Source organism: Thalassophryne amazonica, chromosome 3, assembly GCF_902500255.1.
Source record: "Thalassophryne amazonica chromosome 3, fThaAma1.1, whole genome shotgun sequence".
NCBI classification, from domain to species: Eukaryota; Metazoa; Chordata; class Actinopteri; order Batrachoidiformes; family Batrachoididae; genus Thalassophryne; species Thalassophryne amazonica.
This window is the reverse complement of record NC_047105.1, coordinates 14,285,796-14,309,681: the sequence shown is the minus strand read 5'-3', so window position 1 is coordinate 14,309,681 and position 23,886 is coordinate 14,285,796. Positions and strand designations below refer to the sequence as shown.

At 41.4% G+C, this 23,886-nt stretch overlaps 1 protein-coding gene across 1 annotated transcript in view; it reads left to right on the top strand.

Moving 5' to 3' along the window:
- dhrs3b (dehydrogenase/reductase (SDR family) member 3b) overlaps window positions 1-23,035 on the top strand; it is a 31,147-nt gene extending 8,112 nt beyond the window's left edge. Inside the window, exons 2-6 of the mRNA XM_034165869.1 lie at window positions 14,445-14,588; window positions 14,873-14,992; window positions 18,527-18,765; window positions 22,350-22,475; window positions 22,589-23,035. Coding sequence (XP_034021760.1) covers window positions 14,445-14,588; window positions 14,873-14,992; window positions 18,527-18,765; window positions 22,350-22,475; window positions 22,589-22,673 — 714 coding nt within the window. The 3' untranslated portion in view covers window positions 22,674-23,035. The remainder of the gene's footprint in view (window positions 1-14,444; window positions 14,589-14,872; window positions 14,993-18,526; window positions 18,766-22,349; window positions 22,476-22,588) is intronic.
- The last annotated feature ends 851 nt before the right edge of the window (window positions 23,036-23,886 follow it).

Sequence of the window (23,886 nt, the reverse complement as noted above, 5' to 3'; positions counted from 1 at the left end):
GCTTCAATGAGTTCAGAGGAGGCCCACGCGGAAGAATAAAAAGTTGCAGTTCCTCGAATGGCCACTTGATTCTGGTTTCAAAAGCAAGCAGGTTCCTATTCAAGTCCACGTTAAAATGTCCAACTTTTGAGCAGAAATAAACATGTTTACAGCCTGGTATAAAAACGTTTTTTTCTCTATAGATGGGTTCCCTCTCCATGACAACTCTATGGGGGTGAATTTGTTTTGTTTCTAACTTCTTAGTTTAAGATGCTTTAAGCCATCAAAATATGCACAGTGAGGGGCATGGTCACTTTGAGTAACAGCTACGCAGCCTAGGCCTCAGACTCTCATAGTGTGGCTAGTTCATTTTCTGCTCAATGCGACCGCTAACTATTGTGGAGGCTTGTGTCTGTTGTATGACAAAAAGCTGCAACAGCTTCTTGTGTGGTTAAATGTCTAAAGGGATGATTGAAGACATCCCTGCAGTATTTGCGCTGAGGGAAATTCTCATTTTGTTTAATGTTGTATGCTAACGGCGTTGGCACTTTTGACAGTTATTCGTAGCTAAATCTATTCTCGCTAATGCACAATTACTGAGAAAATACACGGCTTGTGATTTTTTTTTTTTTTTTTATGTCCACAGCAAATCAAACCATTATGAGAAGCACTGCACAGTCCCAAAAATATTAATACAATAACATGCTTTTGGAGGGGGATATGCATTTTCAGAAGTCCCGACGTTCACGCCCAGTCGCCCAAACTGACGATATTTGCCCGAGTCAGACGAGGGCGAATATCTGTCAGTTGGGCGACTGGGCGTGAACGTCGGGACTCATAAAATGCATACCACACAACAACGCATGTTATTTGCATTATTATCACTTTTACTGAGATACACGTAACGGTACATAAAAAGTTGGCTCACTTTAACTTTTGTCATGTCGGCTAGCGCACGCGCTGCTCTCCAAATTCGGCAGAGCGTCCTCATCAAGCTGGCATGCTTTAGCTGTTGTTCATTGTTGTACTATCCATGAAAAATCCAGATATCCATAGTGGGAACCAAACCACTTCTCGCCTCTTCATCTTTTCCACTGCGGAGAGTTCTTGGGCTGCGCGCACTATGACGTCATTTGTTTACGCACAGCGGCGGGTATAGCCAGGTAGCATCATGTAAATCTACGATACTGATCTAGCAACGCCCCATTAAAGTGCTAATATTATTTAATGCACACCCAATCAAGGTTACTCTGGTTCCGACTCCGATAGTGATGTGTTCAGGTTTCTTTCATCCCAACTAGGTCACACACAAAATTACCCACACTCCATGGCCTTTATCCATTTGTGGGTTCATTGACACAGAGGCAGAATATGTGCTGCCAACATGGAGACACCAACGCAATTCTGACTTGATGTCAGCTCTGTAGAAAACCTAAGGGTGATGTCACGTGGGCTTTGTCCAGTGTATATACGCTCTATGACGAAAACACTTGCTGAATAACACAAAACATAAATGGTAGAACAATACGGCTCATGTCAAATTAAGCAAGACAAGGACGGTATTCTCCTGTCAAATAGAAATTATTGAGCTCTAAGCTGCCCCCTGGTGGATAGGATTTTAGTCTTTAATGTGAGTGGAAGTCAAGCAAATATGTGATGAATGACAGCTGTAACACGTGTGTTATTTGCACCTTTAAGTCACCTAACTAATCCTGCCAACCAAGTCAACGACCAACGGCAGCTGACAAACCGCGCACACACACACACACACACACACACACACACACATACAGGAGAAGCTACTGCATTGTATACTTAGTACATGTTCTCATCTTTTCCAGCTAAGGTTTGTCCGTTAATCCAACTGCTGAATGGCTGACCAGCCTCTAGTGGCCCTTTATTTGTAGCGTGTTGATACAGAGCTCTATATTTCACCAGATGGGAGTCGTCATGACACAGTGTTTTTTTTCCCTGGTTGGAAGCTCTCTGAGGTTAAGTTGAAAGCTGCAGGTTGTAATTATCTGTTGCTGTGTGACATGGAATCTGCACCTCGGACGCTCTCTCAAGGCACAATTTTAACAGCTTGGAAACGTTGCTCAATGAAACACTAACTGCCTCCTGTGTCTTCTGTCCCATCTCCTCGGGAACAGGCAAGGAGAAACCTGTGGCTTTAAAGCTTTGCTTCGCAGCTGCACAACAAAGGATGTCACCGCGCTTTTCAGCACCCCATTGTTGGGTATTCTCAAGGTGTGAAGGCTTTGGAAACAACACCTGCAGTAATGCATATTACAATTACTCCCAGCCCGTAGAGATGCTAAAAGGAAATAGGGCCGTAATTATGAATAGGCTAACCTCGATGAACTCTCTTTCACCCCGCTTTGAGCCCCTTTGTTACTGGCAGTCAGAATTTCCTTTTCCCTTTGCTCGTGCTTTGGTGTTTTCATGGTAAATGGACTGCATTTATATAGTGCTTGTCCATCTGCATCAGATGCTCAAAGCGCTTTACATGCCTCACATTCACCCCGATGTCAGGGTGCTGCCATACAAGGTACTCACTACACACTGGAAACGACAAGATAGGGGATTAAGGACCTTGCCCAATCTGCCCTTAGTGATTTTCTGGTCATGCTGGGATTTGAACTGCGGCTCCTCTGGTCGCAAGCCCAACACTTTAACCACTAGACCATCACCTCCCCTTCCTTCCACCTCCCAGTGGAAGGAAGAACAACTGCAGAGTTGTTGAAAGAGTCCAACGAGACGGAGCGCAGGGACTCGGAAGGGGAGCCAGGTCTTCTCGTGTGCCGTTCCAGAACGAAACTCAGAAACAATAAACCAGACTGAAGTATTTACACAAAAAGCATCCAAGTTCAGAGCGCTGGGAGATGGATTTCAGAACAATCCCAGTAAACAGTTGAGAGCACATAAAACAGCATATTTCTTCAAAGCTTCTCTTCCAAGAGCTGTAACAAGAGCTCAGAAAGTGTTTAGGGAAAAGGGGAGATTTTTATGTGGTTGCGACATTATAAAAGGAGATGGCTACAAGGACGATGAACCAGATTGAGGCGTTGACAACAGGTTTGTGTGTGTATGTGTTGTGGTGGAGGCGGGAAACACACCGCTCCCAGCTGGGTATTGCCCTGCAACTGACCTTGCTGTCTCCGCAGTAATTAGACAGCGGCAGGCGACTGCCTCCTGAACTCCTGTTGCCCCCTCTGTGTGCTGCCTCTCCGCTGGGTCATACAAAGGCTGTGAAGAGGAGGGTTCCTACCCACCCATACATTCAGACCTGAGAGATAGAGTATCACTGTAATCCAGCTGGAGCCGCGTACACCTCAGTCTGTATTGAGTAACATCTGCGCTCTCTTTCTCGAGGTCTTGTTTCAAGTTTTGCAACATTAATTTAATTATCGGGGCGCTTTTACTTGCAGTTTTGTTGGTGTTAAGTCTTGATATGATTAAACGATTGCTGTTTATCGGGGGCGCGGTTGGGTTATGCGTAACCAATTACAAACTGTTTTCTTAATGTTTCTGTCCAGATAGCGATTTGGCCAAAGCCTGTTTGCTGTGAGGGCTCTGTGTTTTGTGATGGCTGATAAACCTAATTAATTAAATAACATTTCTACTGGAGAGCACAGTTTGAGTGCTGACTTTTAATGAGAGCTGTCAGGTTTGTTTGTAAGGCTCAGATCCCATTAAAAGCTTTCGGTTATTTATCAGGACCTGTCTGCCTTGGCTGTTTGCTCATACAGGCTTGTAAATGAAGCAAACAACAACAACCCCTAATCAAAAACAGCTCAGACGTGAGCTGGTCACATGTGGAGCTAGGAAAGCCATATTGGGTCAGATATGATAAAGAAATAAATAATGCAGCTATCACCTTTTGATGTTCTCAGAGTGTGAAAAGTATTAAAGGTTTTAGGCCTGGTTTTTCCTTGAAGAGGTAGGCGGCCAACGTGGATGGGGGAAGAGCCATGTATTTGGTGGTGGTATGGTTTCTGAGACATCTCAAGTAACTGCTGGATTTTATGTAAATGTGTCCAAATTACAATAAAGAAAGGATCAGGAAGTCATTGTGAAAAAAACCTCTACACATTCTGTCGTGTTTCTGTTATATGAAGTTTGAGATTGCGTTTGATTAAGATGGCAGTGGGCTTTTTGAGATTGGGCTGCAGAATGCCAGTAAAAATCAGATTTATTGCATATCTGATTTCACCGACTGATCATTATATATAGCAAGTGACCAGATGTGATCTGTGTGTCTGTTTGGCAATTCTTATTTTCAGTGTTATGGTGTAGTCACACTGTGACAGATTGAGTAAACTGATTACAACAGATTTAAATAATTTGTCCAGTGGCAAAAATTGCCTCATCTATTGGTTGGTAACCACCAAATGCGGGTGAACAGAATATAAAAAGGTAATGCATGGCTGAAACTAATGTCTATGGGATGTCCACTGGCAAGCTAATGAAGAGCTCTCTCTCTGATGCCTGCTCAAAGTTTTGAGCATGCACAAAACTTTCCAAAAGACTCATTGGGCATGAAGTGACATCAGCTGGCAAGGAATACATTTAATGAATGAGAAAAGGATTTGTAATAGACAAAAATGGACACAAACAGATATCAGTTTAGATTCTGTTATTCGTACATTTTACTCAGTCCTTCAGTGTGACATTGTATGTGCATATGTAATGGTGGCCAACAGAACTCCCCAAAGTAAAAAGATGTTCTAGTGACAGACTTTTGCGTTTTAGCCTCATGGTTATAAGGCCTGCTTACCATCTCACAGACTGTGAGTTTGAGCCCAGTGAGTATCACAGGTTTCACAAGCACAGAACAGCTCTGGTAGCCTGTACGGATCCCGTACCAACAAAAAAACAAAATGGACTTTAGTGAAATGGCCTTGCTTGTTTATCATCTGGCAATGCAGAGCCGTGGAGCAAATTTTCTACAAATAATGATCCAGATCCATTCTGCTCATACATAGAGGCCCAGTGGTCCTCACTGAAAACTCAAATTGCAAGACTCAAAGTGCAGAAAAATGTGAGGTGCTCAGAATTGCAAAAGCAGCAAGCAAAAAAAAAAAAAAAAAAAAACTTTTATTAAAAACAAATACAAAAATATTTTATTTTGCAATGAAAGGCATCAGAGGGCTGCATGCTCTCTACATATGACAATATAAATGTACGAGTAAATATATATCTGCAATGATGTGACTGTCTATGATGGCAATACCCTGCCATCACTGGTTCACCAGCATGTAGAGTTAAAAAAAAAAAAAAAAAAAAAGCTGTGAAACCTGTGAACTTTGCAAAAACACTTGAAACATGATTCATTGCTTCACTACCAAGTGTATTTTAACATTTTTTTAAATCATCTCAATTAAGGTGACATTGCTATGCTATTTACCAATTTGTACTTTGCATATCAGGTATTATTATTATTTTTTTTTTGTAAGCTGAAGAAAAATAGAGCATTTTTGTGTGTGTGTGTGTGTGTGTGTGTGTGTGTGGTGTGTGTGGGGGGGGGGGGGGGGGGGGGGGGGGGGGGGGGTTATTTCTGTTCTGCATGCAAGCGAGGTCTCAAGCTGTGTCAGCCATAAATAATGTTTATAGTATGAGAATGTCTGTGAAAACACTCATAGAAATGTGGGACTGTGGAGATGTTTCACATTAATCTTCAAATCCAAGAAAATATAAAAGGGAGATTTTAAAAAGTGGTTTGGCACAATATGATCCCTTTTTGTGATTATCTTATTTTAGCAAGAGTTTCTGGATTATTACATTTTCAAATCTGCTCCTTTGAAAGTTAAAACCTGGAAGAGAAACTGGATGAATCAGAGAACATTTTTACACACTTTTATATGTTTAATATATGACTGTTTAATTGATGATTGTTAAGGTTTAAAGGGGACAGAGAATCAAAATCATCTTTTTCATGTTTTTGGTGTTAGTTCAGAGTCTCCCCGCTGTGGGGAATACACACGAAGTGCCAGCAAGTTTCAGAACCTCTATTTCAAGTATTTCTCCTTTTTTTAATTGCCGCCAGAAAACAGGCCAATCTGTTTTTGACAGAAGTTACATCACTTTTCACCAATAGCCCCCCCCCCCACACACACACCCACACCCACCCCCTTTTACACATGCCCCTTCTAAATTATTCATAAGGTTGTGCCCACCCATTCCTACCACTGGAAGAGGAGCAATGGCGAGCTACAGGTGTGCCTTCCCAGGCTGTCATAGCGGACTACGATCTTTACATATTCTTCCCACGGAAAGCAATGTACGCGATCACTGGCTTTTATTCATTTTTAACCGCATCCCCAGTACATACAACCGCCGACTATTTCTTTGCTCTGCGCATTTCACGGAGGACTGTTTCACAAACCTTGCACGATTTCGAGCTGGCTTCAGTCGGCATTTAATACTCAGTAGAGGGTCAGTTCCGACTTTGCAACAAAATCAACCCCAGCAATCAGTACAACCAGTATCACATTTTCTTTTGTTTTAAATTTGTTTTTAAATTTATTTCGGATCGTATTTTTTTTTATATCATTATTATTATTTTGTGACTGGACTTTATGTCGTCTTTAAGATTACTGTCGTCTCGTTTTCGCTACAACGCGATCAACTTTTGTTCAGAATCAGCTTCTTATCGCTGGTAATGACGCGGATTTCCTCTCACTCAAACCCGCAACTTCACAGTGCTTTAAACCGTCGTCCACAGACTTCAATAGCGACACAAGTGCAGCAAAACGAGACGAGTCATTGGATAAATGCTGGGCTTTGTCCCGCCCATCGGAGGCTCTGCGTGTCTGGGGGTCTATGGGGCAGTGGGCTGGCCTCGGCCAGCCCAGACGCTCAGCTTCTGCATGATGATTGGACGATCTGTCTGAGGCTGAATCCATTTTTGATTGACAGCGAAATGAGCGAATCAGCGATCATTTTCATTCTGTTCTGAGTTGAACCGGAGACATTCCTAATCCTCTTAGCGGCATTTTCAGTGAGAGCAAGGGCAGCCAATCAAACAACGGCAACCGATCAGCGCCACCTACTTGCATTTCATAATGAGGTTGCCAAATAAGCTACGAAACGACGCCATTAAAGGCAAACGAGGCATTCTAAACCCAGCATAGTAACATAGCTGTTTCAGAGAGCCTTTTAGGAAGGTTCTGAGCCATTACAGACCCAACCAATTTTTGGGGGGCTACATATCACATCACAGAACAAGGATTAATGCCCCATTCAACCTCTCTCTATCACCTTTAAACAAGCTGGAGCACAATTCACAAAACAGAAAAAAAACCACAGTTTAACAGGGTGTGTATATATATAAGCCAAAATGATTGTTGATTAATTAATATACATATAACGTTTTTATTCATTATTTTTTCATTGCTGATTATGAATAAAAAATTCTAATTGGAGAGGGATTCTGCTTCATCACCTGTGGTGGTCTCTCAGACTTTGAGTCAAATATCATGGTTTGTTTTGTACAGTATGCAAAGGTGGAAAATTCCACAATTGGACCTAGACCATATCAGAATTCTTCTACTGTGCAAGAATTCGAGAAGTGCACAGATTCAGAAGTATTGTTCAGATTTCCAGAATGTTGACGCATTTCAGGGAAATTAAACCAGATTCCATTTAAGAGAACATTAACTGCAAGGTTGCTAAGCAGCTGTGACATCAGCTCAGTGTCTTGTTCTGATCCCAGATCTGTGTAGTGCCCTTTCAGAAACAGTGATCCATTTTCATGAGTGCAAAATGCTACGTGTTCATCCGTCTTCTTTTAGCACATGGGACACATTTATTTGTTTTTCAATTTATTTTCCTTTATATAGTGCCAAATCACAACAAAGTTGCCTCAAGGCACTTCACACAAGTAAACTCTAACCTTACCAACCCTCAAAGCAAGCACACTAGGTGACAGTGGTAAGGAAAAACTCCCTCTGATTTGAGGAAGAAACCTCAAGCAGACCAGACTCAAAGACGTGACCCTAGTGGTCGGCGATCACCTTAGTATTTCTCTGTTTTTCTTGTTGTTCAGTGCTGGCAAATTATACAGTATTTTTTGTCTTTCTGATGCCTGATTCTGTCTTTTCTCTGTTTAAGGTGCAGCTCCATCCAGAGATGGGAGTTGTATTCATGTTGGCGACCCTCCTGTCCTGTGCACCAATAGCATTTCTCGTGTATTCGTCCATGAATTGTTCTGTAATTTATGTTGTAGCATGGCCCAAGCAGAGGGTCACCCCTTTGAGTCTGGTCTGCTTGAGGTTTCTTCCTCAGGGGGAGTTTTTCCTTACCACTGTTGCTCTGGGGGTTGGTAAGGTTAGACCTTACCTGTGTGAAGCGCCTTGAGGCAACTCTGTTGTGATTTGGTGCTATATAAATTAAAATAAATTGAAATTGAATGCTTGGGCCATGCTACTGACACAGTTGATAAAACAATTTACAAAACGACTATACAGGAAATTTTGCCGGTGCACAGGATGGGAGAGTTGCAGAAGTAGATGCCACACCCATCTCTAGATGGAGCCGCACCTCAAACAGAGAAAAAAAAAAAAAAAACAGAATCAGGCATTGGAAAGACAACAAATACAGTATAATTTGTCACCATTAAGCAACAAAAAACTAGAAGAATTACTCATATGATCGCTTTGGGCTATACCTCTTTCGACCATTTTTATTTCATTTTCCACGTGCAGAACCTTGTTGTTGTTGTTCTGTGTACTGGTGTAGATGTTACATTGCTTTCATGGATATACAACCCAATGTATTTGAGGTCGTGTTGCACTAGGTATCAGTTTGAAGAGCAACACAAAAATAGCTGCAAAGCAAGCAGGATTTTTTCTGAGTAGTTTCCTTCTCAAAGTGCTCATTTTGTGCAAAATGTTTTTGTTTAGGTTTGTTTTTTGTGAGCTTGCCTTTCTGTGACTGTTCATGTGGACACAGTAGTAACTACAGACTGTACAAGGGTGCTTCAATATGTTCTCTGCCTCACCTGGAAACAGAAGTATCTGAATGCTTGCATTGTGACCTTCGTCCGTGAATGGATAGTGAAGCTTGAACATCAGTGGACCATGTGCATTGAAGATGAGGGAGACGGAGTTAAAACAAATAAAGAAGTACTGTGCAATAGTATACAAATAATGAATGTTTATGAGTTCAATGGTACGAATATTTCATGAGGTGAAAGTTGGAACATACCATTCAACCACTGAAACAATGCAAAAACATTCATTATTTGTTTTACATAACACCTAAAATACAGCCTTGTCATTTAATATTTTATTAATTTATAAACAACAGGAAAGGGATTTACATTTTGGTGTTTCACTGGTGCTTAACAGTCCAACACCAACTTTAAATAGGAGTCCAAAATAGCAACAATGTAGTCCGTGATGCCGAACACTGGCTTTGTGTACTTCATAAAAAAAAAGACTTGTGTTGTTACTCAGTCCTGCAAAAAAATTACATCAGCTTTTCAGCTATTCATCCTAACAGCTCTTCATGCATCCAGACGGCTTACAGCGTAGTGGATTATTTTTTTTTTGTGTTAGAAGAATTTGCACAGTCAGTAGCTCCTTCAAATCGTCGTCCGTCAGTAAAACGAATGCCGTCATGTTTAGCTAAACGCCGCCCACGGTATTACGAGCACGCGTGGGGGTCGGGGCGTACAATAGCAAATTTCAAATATCACCAAATTTGCACGCTAAAAAGGAGCTATTGCATGGCCAATGAAACACAATGGCAAATAGTATGAATAATCCATGTCACATGATATACAACGCACCAGTCAAATGACAAGGATCCACTCAGCTGTTATACAACTTCCCCGACAGCTGAAGGATAATCTAGGCAACTGCTCAGACCATTGACCTCCCATACTGGAGATCGTGAGTTTGCTGTTCTTGACACCACCTGGATGTCCTTTTCAGCAGTATCAAATATCAAGCAAATTAGTGTTCAGATATCTAATCCTTATGAATAAAGAATAAAATAATTATTGCACTGTTCTCTGCAAGTTTATTCACAGTATAACAAATTTCTAATGATGCCATCTTTATTTTGCTCCACATTACACTAGTTTCAAAGACACATGGCCAACGCTAGAACATTAATAAACACCTGAGCAGTGCACTGGTCTCTGCAACTTTGTTTATTACAGCATCATTATCCAAAAACATGAGAATTTCTTTCTCAGTGCACATGTGCATGAAGCCTCAAGTTTTTTTTCTGGGTCACAGTGCTCCTGAGTCTGTTTTTTATGAAGATCACTGTTGAGAAACTTCTCTCACGGGCTACCTGTGTGATGGTATATAAATAATGAATGTTTATGAGTTCAATGGAACGAATATTTGGAATGAACATACCATTCCATGAAGCCTCGTGGGCTGGTATGTTCCAGCTTTCACCTCATGAAATATTCATACCATTGAAAGAATGTTAAAAAAAAAATTCATTCTTTGTTTTATATAATGGCTAAAATAGATCCTTGTAATTTGATATTATATTAATTTATAAACTTACATTTTGCTGCGTCACTGCACTGACTTTGTGTACTTCCAAAAAAAAAAAGAGTTCATGTACTTCCTCACTCCAGCGAGAAATCACATCAGAAATTTGTCCAGCTTTTCATTCTAACTTCCTAACAGCTCTTCATGCCTCCAGACAGCTTACAGTGCAGTGGATTTGTTTTGTGTGTGTGTGTGTGTGCGCACGCGCATGTGTTCGGAGACCTAGCACCGTCAATTAGCTCCTCAAATCGTCGTCAGTCAGCAAAACAAACTCCGCATGTTTAGCTAAATGTTGGGTTTGCCGAGGACAATGGTACCAAATGTATGGAGCCAAATTTGCACACTAAATGCAACTCAACACAAATGGGCTGAATAATCCATGTCACGTGACATACAAAGCACCAATCAAATGAGAAGGATCCACTCAGCTGTTATATAAATAGTGTTAATTGCAACTTGTAGGCCAGTCCAGTCACATGGTCGGCATCACTTAGCAGATTGTACTGAGACATGATGAGAGGAACACAAATGACAGTTTTTACAGGAGAAACTAATTTTGCTCTTTTGTTCAACATCCTGCTGCTCCATGGAAGGATCATCCTCGCTTCCTTGTGGTGTACCGCTAGCTGTCCTGACATGGTAACCATCCAGAGGGGACATCTTTAGTCTGTCCCACTGACATGCTCGGCTGTAGAGTTCAGCACATAATGTGTCAACTGCAGCTCTACTGTCAAACGTCAGCAGAAATTTGATTATTTCTTCCAGAGCCGAGCTGGGGAGTCTATTTTCCCTCATGTGAGCAAAGTCGAGAGGTTCTAGACAGACAAACTCTGCAAAGTTTTGCATTGGCAGAAAACTGTCTATGGATACTGTCACTGTGTTCACAATGACCTTGTGAACTTTAACCTTGAAGACAGTATCAGCTGAAGCTAGCTGATCATCTTCTGCAAGTTTTCCTGGCATTCTCTTCTCTTTTCTGAACCTTCTCTCAGGAAGGGCAGTCTGCACTACCAGCTCACACTCTTCCTCCTCTTGCAACTTTCCATTAACCCACTTCACAAACTCATCAGCTGCACACTTAACTCCTTCAAAGTCCCTAGTACACTCCGAGAGCCCCCTCTGTCCCCTCAGCCAGACGTTGAGCTGTGATGATATCCATTCCCCTTGTCTGCAAGCATTTTGAAAGGAGGGATGCCTGCTCAAAAAATGCAAAGGAAAATGTGAGCAGTGAGCACTGTCTCATACTTTCAAAAGGCCTTCTTTTACAAATTCCTTTTCCTTGGCCCTCACAGCTGGCTGTTGTGTTCTCTCATCTACAATGGTGTGTAAAGTCATATAAGAACTTCAACAAACAAGCCTCCCCGAGGATTCCCAAAGCACCCAACAACTTTACTTAGTGCTGATCCTGAGCCCACCAGCTGGTTGGCCCTATTGGGCACAGTCATGTGTGATGGTTGCCCTCTTCCCACCTCTGCACGCATTTGTATGAGTCTCTTTGGAAAACTGCTATATCATTAAGCAGCAAAAAGAGTGATGCACTTGCCACAACACTGTCTGTTCTGTCTGCAAGTACAAGATTCAAAAAATGTGCATAACACCATATAGGAACCTGATTGAGGGACTGCTCGGGTAGGAGTGGAGAAAACCCCTGAAGTTGTTCCTACATATTGGCTGCACCATCTGTGGAGTTGCCCACACATGTGCCAATATCAATATTAAGTTCTAGTAGAACCTTTTTCAGGAGCTCTGCAAGATCCTGCCCAGTAGATGACTCAGTCCACCAAAGCAATCAGTTAATTGTTCATGAATGACATCAGATACATAGCTTAGGATGGTGGCACGTTGGTCTTTGCTGCTGATGTCTTGTGTGGTGTCAATTTGGACTGAAAACATGCCAGCTTGTCTTACTACTTTGGCTATAATCGCCTTTATCTGTTGGCTGATGACATCCACAACTTTATTGAATGTGTCTTTTGACAGCAGTGTAATTACAGACCTTCCGCCTTTTGCACCAGTTTCATGCTGCTGCTTGCTGTTTTCTATGCAAGTGTTTGCATGCTGTTGTAGGCAAATGTAGAATCAAGACGTTGCAATGTTTTGTTTGAGTCTGGTTGGAGATAATAACTTCAAAGCGAATCACTGTTTAAATCAAATGACACCTCTTTCCAAACGTTGTAATATAACCAATAAAGTGCAACTGATCAAAACGTTTTTTTTCCTCCCAAAATCAAACGTCCTGTGCTGACGTGCAGCAGCCGGCTGAGCTCAGCTCAGAGGTACGGAGAGACATTCACGCCAAAATGTCTGAAAGGAAATGCTTTTGACAAACAATTTTGTATTTATTTACTGTAAGACAATAAAATGATGTTGACATAGAAAACCTATAAAGCCTGCTTTTAGTACACAGAACAGGCTTGGTTCACAACCACTGCTAGCAGGGCTCTGGACTTTGGTCAGTGGCACACGGAGCTGTCACTCAAAGGCACTCCGCCCCTACTTATTAGTAACTTTATGGCTTAAAATATACTTAACTGATCTCTACTTGCTCTCTTCCGTGAGTGCAATAAGTCATCCTAAAAACATATCCCTGCTGCCAGCTGACTGTTTACACTTAAACACTGACATGATGCAAAGAGAACGACAGCCTGACAGACGTTTGTGAGCGCAAACACACATACAGTCTCTCCTTTGGCTTCTCACATACACAGGCTCACTTTCCACAGGACTTATTGCTCAAATATTAACCTCAGTCACAGACGAGCAACCAAATCCCACCCTGGCGTCCTCGGCACTTCACACATGCACTGTTTTCAGACTCCCTGACCAGAAATGATGGGGCTCATCTGCCCAACAGGCCATGTAATCGCTTAGAGAATTTGTGTTTGAGAGATGAGGAGGGCTCACCCCCTGATTTCATTACCTTTCCCTGACCCCAAAGACTGACAGATCTAATTGCCCAATCACTAGTTCCTCCATCCAACCCTTCATTGCCCGCTCAAATGACCAGCCTTCATTTAGCCTCCGGGTGAATGAAGAGGCGATTCATTCACACAGCAACCCCCGAGCCTTTAATCTGTCTTGAAAACTATTTGTTAGATTGAAAATGGCTTCTCTGTTCTGTCAGTTAAAAAAAAAAAGAATGACATAAGCTCAAAGATGTCCAGAGTTCCATCGGGTCACAGTGCAGGAAAAATTGCCCAAAACATTTGAGGTTCACCTTGGATTTATGTACCAGAAGTCATGAACTTCCAAAATAGTGTTAAATTTGTCACCTGTTTTATAGTTTAGTCTTAGTCTTTTGTTAGATGTCCTTGTTAGTTTTAGTCATACTTAGTCATTCAGATACCGTTTTCAATTATTTCATGCTTTGACTAAAAGTCTGTTCATTTGAGTGTAGTTTTAGTCAAAAGTACACATTTCCATTAAGCCTATTTTCATTTCGCTACTTCAAATTGCGTAACGGAAACCAAGCACCAGCGTGCTGGACCATGGCACAGAGAAACTCGACACATGACCAAAGTGTCGTTGCTGATATCTCTTCAATGCAAGCGGCACTGGTCATCGCAATATAATCGTTGGTTTGACACAAACTCATTTAGGCGGTACCCAAGGATCCTCCAAAGGGACAAAGTACCAATATTTAATTTAGGTGATTGGTTAGTGTCAGTCGACGTGATGGGTTTGACTAATGACGGCAATTAGAACCGCATGTGCAGTTAGCATTATCTGTTTGGTGTCAAGTGTAGTTTTGCCGTACTGCCTGTGCTAAGGCTAACTTCAGTGAGCATTAGTCAAACATGCCATGTTGGTGTAAACAGCTGTGCACTCCACATCTGGCAATCCAGTCATTTACAGTAAACTTCTTTCACCACTACTTTGACCCTAAATGGTTGAGCATTTCTCTGTTGGTTTCTGATCCTTTGTTTGTTTGTTTTGTTTTTCTTCTAGGTCATCCTGTGGGGCCGAACAGAGAAGTCCCTGAAAGAGACCGCTGAAGAGATTTCTCTTTCAGGAACCGAGTGCCATTACTTCTTGTGTGATGTTGCCAATCGGGAAGAAGTTTACAAACAAGCCAAGGTGGTTCGAGAAAAGGTTTGTCTGCTTCAAGTATTCAAGAGTATTTTTAATTCTACAAAGAAAAACTGTTATTTGCACACAGAAAAATGGTTCAAAAGTCACAGATAATTTCTCTGTGGTGTTTCTGTTTACTGGCCTTGAGCTGGTCTGTCTCTCATTTTGAATATAGATCATACTTGCTCTGAATTGTCCAAGTATTGAATGATGTCTGACAGCTGTGGTCCAACGCCACTGTTTAATCTGACATATTTAAAGTGTGTAATAGCTCTTTTTCTTACTGCGGTGCTTTTCAATTTCAGGTGGGAGACGTTACGATATTAGTGAACAATGCGGCTGTCGTCCATGGTAAAAGTCTAATGGACAGCGATGACGACGCCCTTCTGAAATCCCAACATATTAACACAATGGGACAGTTCTGGGTAAGACTGAGAATTTCATGAAAGGAGTCATTGTGAAAAATCAGTGTCCGCCTCTGAGAATTCACAATTTAGTATCCTCAAAATCCCAAAGTTCTTTGTGAAAACTAGTAAACTAACCTAGTAGGGTTACTATAAGCACATTGTAGGCTTGAAATCACTCACTAGTTTTTTTTTCATACATGTCAAACCCAAAAGCTGTGGCTCAGTCCAGTTCCAGACAATCCAAACCATCAAACCAAATATCTGAACCACGTCAATTCAGCATGTTGTGTGTTTTGTTCAACACAATCTCATGCCAGTTTGTTATAGCATCTCAAAAAGTGATTGAATCTATTAGTTTGTGATACTGTCATGAAAATGTAACATTTTGTGACAGTATCACGAAATTATATTACGATGCTATCACAGAATATGAGGTGACATGGGGTTAGGTTTAGGGTTATTATTAGGGTTATGGTTAGGGTTAAAAATAGTGACTGAAACTTGAGTGCATCACGAAAACGTGACACATTTGACAGTATCACAAAAAAAGTAGGCTGGTTTTGTTATCCTGCACACCACAGGTGGAGCAAAGTCTTGTCTTCCTTTGTGTCTTTCTGTGGACAACAAAAGTCAAAATGGTGAGCAGATTTTCATCAGATCTAATAGGAATATTCTTCATATGGATAAATGATTAATGTTTGGAGCAGACTGGTCAACAGTCAAGATATGAAAAATATTCCACCTTTTTATTTATTTATTCTTGCTATTCATTTTAACTTCTTAAGTCTGTTTTAGTCTCGGCCGCGAGTACAAGCGGCTGAGATGAGTTTCCTCCGCAGGGTGGCTGGGCGCTCCCTTAGAGATAGGGCGAGGAGCTCGGTCACTCGGAAGGAGCTCGGAGTCGAGCCGCTGCTCCTCCACGTCGAAAGGAGTCAGTTGAGGTGGCTCGGGCATCTTTTCTGGATGCCCCCTGGATGCCTCGCTGGAGAGGTGTTCCGGGCATGTATCATTGGGAAGGAGGCCCCAGGGAAGACCCAGGACACACTGGAGGGACTACATCTCTCAGCTGGCTTGGGAACGCCTTGGTGTTCCCCCGGAGGAGTTGGGGGAGGTGTGTGTGGATCGGGAGGTCTGGGCGGCTTTGCTTGAGCTGCTGCCCCCGCGACCCGACTCCAGATAAAGCGGAAGAAAATGGATGTATGGATAGAAGTCTGTTTTATTTATTTTTATTAGTTTTATTGTTGTTATATATTATGTTATTGTGTTTTTTTAACTGACTGCTCAAATGAAATTGCCCCTTGTAGGATTAATAAAGTTGTTGATTGATTGATTGATATTCTTAAAAATTCACCTTTTCTAGAATCTCTCCTCAGCCTGTAGAGTTACAGAGACAACTGCTTGAATCAATTGCTAAAGCATTTGGAATTATATGCATGATGTTAATGTCTAAAAACACATTTTCCAGGATATCTCTACAAAAGCTTATGTCAATCAGCTAATCATCTGTCATTATGTAATAGTCATTGCTAAAGAACGCAGCAGAGCATCATCCAAGGTGTTTGGCAAAATCAGTACTCTTGCAGGAGATCGAAGGTCCAACTCTTTAGGCTCCTGGTGCTTCCTGTCTTACTATATGGCTGTGAGACCAACACCAACCAATGTCCTCAGGCAGTGACTAGATGTCATTAGTACTGGGTCTCTTTGGAGGACCTTTGGGTGCTGCTGGGATCACTTTGTTTGGATGCTCTCCCTGTGTTTGCATGGGTTCCCTTTGGGTGCTCCGGCTTCCTCCCACTTCCAGAGATACAACGTTAGCTGACTTGACTCTAATTTGATTGGGAGCATGAATGTGTTTGTCTATATGTGCGGGCCGTGGGCTAGACTGGCGGCCTGTGCAGGGTGTAACCCTTCCCTTCCCTCGTGACCACTGCAACAGGAATATAAGCACATTTAAAAAAAAATGGATGGAGAACTGAATGGAATTACTTTGTGTCAAATGAAGGGTTACCAAGGGAGACAGTGGTCACTTGCATTTATGAGGGAATGCCAGCTACAGCATGTGGCACATTTGTGTGTGCATGATCGAGCACACTGGGGCCTCAGTGCAGAGGATTCCAACGGCTGGTGTAGGCCAAGGGAGCACTCGCTTTTCAGATGGCTGCTGTGGATCAACAATACAAGGTGTAGAAGGAAGGGGTGTCTACCTGTGTGGTTGCCATCCAGCACCCAAGGCAGTTCCATGGTGTGGTGGATGCAGTAAAAGCACGGTACCAGTCCATGTTGCCAGACTGACCTTTTGAGTGGAGGGAGGTGTTGTTATCAACTTCAATATCTGACTAAATTACACCCTGTATCAGCTTGCAGGAACACTATAGAACATTTAAAGACATGATGCATGCAGCTGTTGGGGAATTTCTCCTGGCAGACTATTTCCTCATCATGTTCACATTTTAGTTCCAGCAGCCTTAAAATTGCCAGTATAGGTATAGTGGGGACATTCAGACTTGTCAGTCATTACTGCTATTATGTCAAGTCAAGTGGGGTATTTCCAAATTGCTTCTCTGCGTCTGATACATGAGAGGGATTTGTGAAATCTGTGGTATTTTCATTTGGAACTCAGATCAAAAAGGTTGTCATATACAGACAGAAACACAGTTACCAACTAAATGGAAAAGAAATTGAATCTGTACTTACATGTCGAGCCTGATTTCTAATAGTGGTGCAGCTTAGCTAAAAATTCCATAAAAATTGTTCATTTTTATAATAAAGGCATGGAATTTGGCACACATATTCTAAATTAACTAATGTTTATTTTCAAATATGGAACCATCGTGGAGCTGACCTCTAAAAGTCAATAAAGAATTGCACAGGGGTCAAAATTTAAAAATGCTCCAATCATGTTGAAACTATACCACATTATTTGTCTGATCATAACCATTCCAAAAAGGTATAGTTTGGACTATCTATGACTGAATGTTCTGGAGTTATGGGGTAAAAACAGCAAAAATGGTGACAGAGATCAGTTTCAGTTTCTACAGGGGTCAGAAGTTAAAGTTGCTCCAATTTTGGTAAAAAGTGATGCAAATTATTGGTTGAAATAATAGGATTAATAAATTTAATAGTTTTCACTGTGTTGAATGCTTGTTGACGACCATTGGATTCTGTGACGTATGACATATGTTACCCCGTAACATAATAACTAAGCATGACAGATGGTGCAAACTATTCCTTTTTAAAATTCTATTATCCAATAATTTGCATAAATTATTGGTTGAGTTAACAGCCATCTCGGAGATGGCTGTTAACTCAACCATCCTGGAGGAAACCATCATGGAGCCATCCTGGAGTAAAGTGCTCCAGGATGGCTCCATATCTGAAAAGAGACGTTAGTTAATTTAGAATATGTGTGCCAAATTCCATGCTTTTATCAAAAAATGAACAATTCTTTTGCTATGCTGCCCCACTATAACTCCAGTGACTACATTTCACTTACTGTTTCCTCTTTATGTTTCTCATCTGCTCTTTGCTCTTTCTCTCTGTTCCACATTGCAGACAACAAAGGCTTTCCTGCCCCGGATGCTGGAGCTACGGCACGGCCACGTCGTGTGCATAAACTCCATCCTGTCTCAGTCTCCCATTCCTGGAGCCATAGACTACTGCACCTCCAAAGCCTCATCGCTGGCCTTCATGGAGAGCTTGACGCTGGGCCTGCTGGACTGTCCGGGCGTGGGTTGTACCACTGTGCTTCCATTCCACACCAACACAGAGATGTTCCAGGGAATGAGAGTCAGGTGTGAAAATATTGTTGTTTATGCTGTGAGCAATCAACGCACTCATGAGGCATCAGCACACACATGAAACAATGTCATGGAAAGTGCAAGTGCTGTACATTCACCTTGGGTTGCACATGTGCAACTGCACCTGAATAAGGAATGTTAAATTAGCTTCTATGGACTGCCTACTATGAATTAATGAAACTATCACCATCTTCATGACCAAGGCAAGTGATAGTTTATTCATCTGACCTATAAGTCGCTACATTAAAACAGTTTGAAAACACACATATCGAATATAGAATTTAGAATATTCACAGGTGCTTTCTGCTGCTAGAATTGGACACCCAGGTGTCACAACTGTATGAAATGATGGTAAGATCAAGAAAATGTACAATATATATATATATCAAAAGATATACAAAAAAAAAACAACAAAATCGTGCAGAATTTAGAATATTTGTGTGATTGTTTTTGTTTTTTTTTCTTAAATCCCCAACCTATAAGTAATATGTCTGCCAAGTTTGACGGCGAGGGTTAAGACTATTTTTAACAGCCTCATATTCCTTTTCTTCATTTTCTGCAAAGTAATAAGAAACTTGCTAATTTGATTTTGCGCTAATGGCCATTAACATGCAAAATCCTTATCGCTGTCTACGTCACATTACTGCCCACTATCAATTGCACATTTACTCTTAGTAAATCACCCAGAAATCTGTGTCCATCCCAGTGTGCAAAAGCGTGGATTGCCCACATAATTTAGGACCTGTTATCTGTGATTTTAGCCCATCAGAGCCTAAATGTTCAATGAAAAATAATTTGTGATTGCTTGGGATTATTTGAGGTTTTAGACTCAAGTTGGGTCTAAATTGGGTTAAAAATCATCGGAGTTATGATTCAGTCTGGTGGAATGACTGATGGTCAGCCAAAGACGATGTAATATAATTTTGAGAAAACTCTGTAAAGTCATAAGTGCCTATGACACAAAGTTGTATCACTGAATGGATCATAAAATGAAAAATGTGCTTATATTATGATGACTGTGAAGAGAGATGGAAGGTATTCATTTATATTTGCAGCTCTGTTATAAAACATAAATATCTATTACAAATGTACACAAAAATGTATGTTAGAGTTTGACTGAATCACAAAGAATGAATGTGTTAGTGGGTGTTGTCTACTTAGAAATGTAAAGTATAGAAAATGTGCAGCTGCCACTATTCTCCTGTGCTGCTGTAAAAACAGACTCTACCTTTACCTGAATCACTCTGTGTTTGCACTGACGTTCATAGTGTTTGCTGTAAGACAAATGAAAACTGGAACAAGACGCTTCTCAGGAATTAACATTTTATCCACAACAAAGGGCCAACTTTTCAGTGGCTGTGCCTCAATTCAGGGGCTGCATCCTTCGAAGGTTGTGTTCTAAGAAAACGTGGCCTTCTTCTCTTCACAGAGGCCAAGCCAATCATTTTGAAATGAGATGGTCTAGTCCATGTAGCATTCATGAGCTTATCCCACCTCTACCTGTTGTTGAACCTTAACAGCAATACGCATCAACCTGGTGTAGTAAATTTAACCTGTAGTTTGGCTGTGATTTTTCACTATTTGCACAAAACTTATAAACCTTACTTTTTTACATTTGTACATATGGTGCTTGAAATGTTTTTGTTTTTTTAAGATGGTGTTTTGCTTAGTTTTTTTTTTGTTTTTTTTTAACCAATCATTTTGTCGCAATAACTGCTGGGATTTTTTGGGTCATGAAGGGATACACCTGTTGCATCCTTTGTGGTCAAGAGAAAGAAGACTGCTTTCTTCTGACGCATTCTTGGAAGGCTTTGAAATGAGACAGTCCAGTAGTCATGCCACTGACTCAGGCGGTCAACAAACAACAACACACGAGACAAAAGACTTATAAATGAGTCGTTGTAATGACTGGAGTGATGCAGGCAGACGAGACCTTCAGCTATTGTTTAGGAGTTTTGAAAATAATGTTACGTGAGTCCAGACATGAATATAATTCAGTTACAGCAGCAGTGGAAATAGACTTGTGCAACAGTAGGGCGGTGTAAAATGTACAAATGGAAGGCAAATACACATACCGTACCTCTGGTAAGGCAAATGAAGAGAATGAAAAATACTATGCACATTATAAGCAGGTCAAAAACACAGTGTTTGCAATGAACACGGGAGGTCCAGTGTGTGTATACAGTGAAACATCTGTCCATCCATTTTCTATACTCACTTACTCCAATTAAGGGTCACTGGGGGGTTGGAGCCTAACCCAGCAGCCAGAGGGCCCGAGGCAGGGTACACCCTGGACAGGACACCAGTCTGTCGCAGAGCCACATACAGACAAACAAACATTCACATGCACACCTACATTCAATTTAAAGTTTCCAGTCCGTCTAACCTGCCTGTTTTTGGATGTGGGAGGAAGCTCGATAGTGCAGCAGATAACTGGAACAATCATGCAAATGGTGATAAAAGCATCAAATTCGGCAGAAATACTCCTTAGACACTCCTCTTTCGGAAAAAAAAAAAAAACGATTGGCCACTTGACTTTTCAATCGGTGGTCAGGTAGGGGTCAATTAAAGAATTACACAGAGGTCAAAATTAAAAGATGCTCCAATCATATTGAAAAAATACTCCACATTATTTACCTGATCATAAAGATTCCAAAAAGGTATAGTTTGGACTATCTGTGACTGAATTCTGTGGAGTTATGGGATAAAAACAGCAAGAATGGTGACAAAGGTCAGTTTCATTTTGTACAGGGGTCAAAAGTTAAAGTTGCTCCAATTTTGGTAAAAAGTGATGCAACTTATTGATTGCGCTAATAGGATTAATAAATGGAATAGTTTTGACAGTGTTGAATGCTTGGTCTCCAAAGTAAAGGTCAAACAAGGTCTACATCTTTTGTTATACCGTAATATAAGTAAGGGTGATACATGGTCCAAACTATTCCTTTTTAAAACCGTGTTAACTAGTAATTTGCATCACTTTTTACCAAAATTGGAGCAACTTTAACTTTTAACCCCTGTACAAACCAACACTGACCTTTGTCACCATTCTTGCTGTTTTTATCCCATAACTCCATAGAATTCAGTTACAGACCGTCCAAACCATACCTTTTTGGAATCTTTATGATCAGGCAAATAATGTGGCATAGGTTTCAATATGATTGGAGCATCTTTTATTTTGACTCCTGTGTAATTCTTCAGTTGACCCCTACCTGAACGCCAACTGGAAATTCAAGTGGCCAATCGTTTTGTTTTTTTTTCAAAAGAGGATTGACTGAGCCGAATTTGATGCTTTTATCACCATTTGCAGGATTCCGCTCTAAATATTCTCTTATCTGCTGCACTAGGAGAACCCACGCAAACATGGGGAGAACATGCAAACTCCACACAGAAAGGGCAGGAAGCGATCCCTCGACCTTCTTGCTGTGAGGCATCAGTTCAAACCACTAAGCCACCGTGCCGCCCATACGGCAAAACAGATTTAACACAAGTATTAGAGTGGGGAAATATAAGAGAAATGTAATCTTTGGATGTGTTTACTAAACCATGCTCCCCAACATTGTGTTTCCTTCCTTTCACAGATTTCCACAGCTCTTCCCTCCTCTCAAACCTGAGGTCGTTGCCCAGAGGACAGTCGATGCCGTCAGAACCGGCAAGGCTTTTCTCTATCTGCCCTGGACCATGCATGCCCTTGTCATTCTAAAAAGGTAAAGCAGGCAAACCAAAAAAATGTTAATGTGACCTTTTGTCTTGTTTTTATTGGCATTGTGTGATATTCCTTTCCTGCTCTTTCTGCATTTTTTTTTTTTTTTTTTTTTAGTTTCATGCCACAGGTTGCACTGGAGGAAGTGCACAGGTTTTCTGGGAGTTACACGTGCATGAACACATTCAAAGGGAGGACATGAATCTGGTTGTGCACAGAATGTGAGCGTGACCTCAGCAACTTTGGGTGCAATGAAGGGAATATGGACCTTAATGCAAGACGTGGATGAGCCATCACGATGATGTGGGAAAAACATTCTAAGGGGACATTTGCAAGCCTGTTACATCTGCAGGTAGAACAAATGGAAAAACTGCAGAACAAACTAGTCTGACATGTCAAATGATGCAGGACATTTGAGTATCATTTTGAACAGAAGCCATGCATAGCTCTGGACCAGTAGTTTTTGTGGTTTGTTTTGTTTTTACACTTGTTTTTGTTTGTTTTGCATTTTCATTTGTTGTCTCTGAATCAAAACCAGTTAATAAAATGAGCTTTTAGACACTCTTCATTTGTTAATAAAGGCAGTTATTTTGTGCTTCCAGTGTGATGTCAGTGGTTGACAGTGTTGTCATAACTTTGACAATAATAGTAATTTAATTTTTACATGGTTAAGTCATATGTATTTTGGCAGTGACGGGATTTTTGTGATTTTGCTTCAGTACACTGCACCAGTGGAATTGAAACAATGCAAACAAGAGTCGTTGGTGCACAGCCATTTTCAGATCTCTCCAAACCTCTCAATCAGATACAGGTCTGGACTCTGGCTGTGCCACTCAAGGACATTCACAGAGTTGTCCTGAAGGCACTCCTTTGATATCTTGACTGTGTGCTTCGGGTCATTGTCCTGCTGAAAGATGAACCGTCACCCCAGTCTGAGGTCAAGAGCTCTCTGGAGCAGGTTTTCATCCAGGATGTCTCTGTACATTGCTGCATTCATCTTTCCCTCAATCCTGACTAGTCTCCCAGTTCCTGTTACTGAAAAACATCCCCACAGCATGATGCTGCCACCACCATGCTTCACTGTAGGGATAGTGCCTGGTTTCCTCCAAATGGTAAATGAACTGCATTTATATAGCACTTTTGCATCTGCACCAGCCGCTCAAAGCGCTTTACACAACAGTGGCCGATGTCAGGCTGCTGCCATGTAAGGCACCCACTACACACCAAGAGCAACTAGGGGATGAAGGACCTTGCCCAAGGGCCCTTAATGACTTTCCGGTCAGGCTGGGATTTCAACCGAGGATCCTCTGGTCTCAAGTGCAACGCTTAGCCACTAGATCATCACCTCCCCAAACATGATGCCTGGAATTCACGCCAAAGAGTTCAATCTTTGTCTCATCAGACCAGAGAGTTTT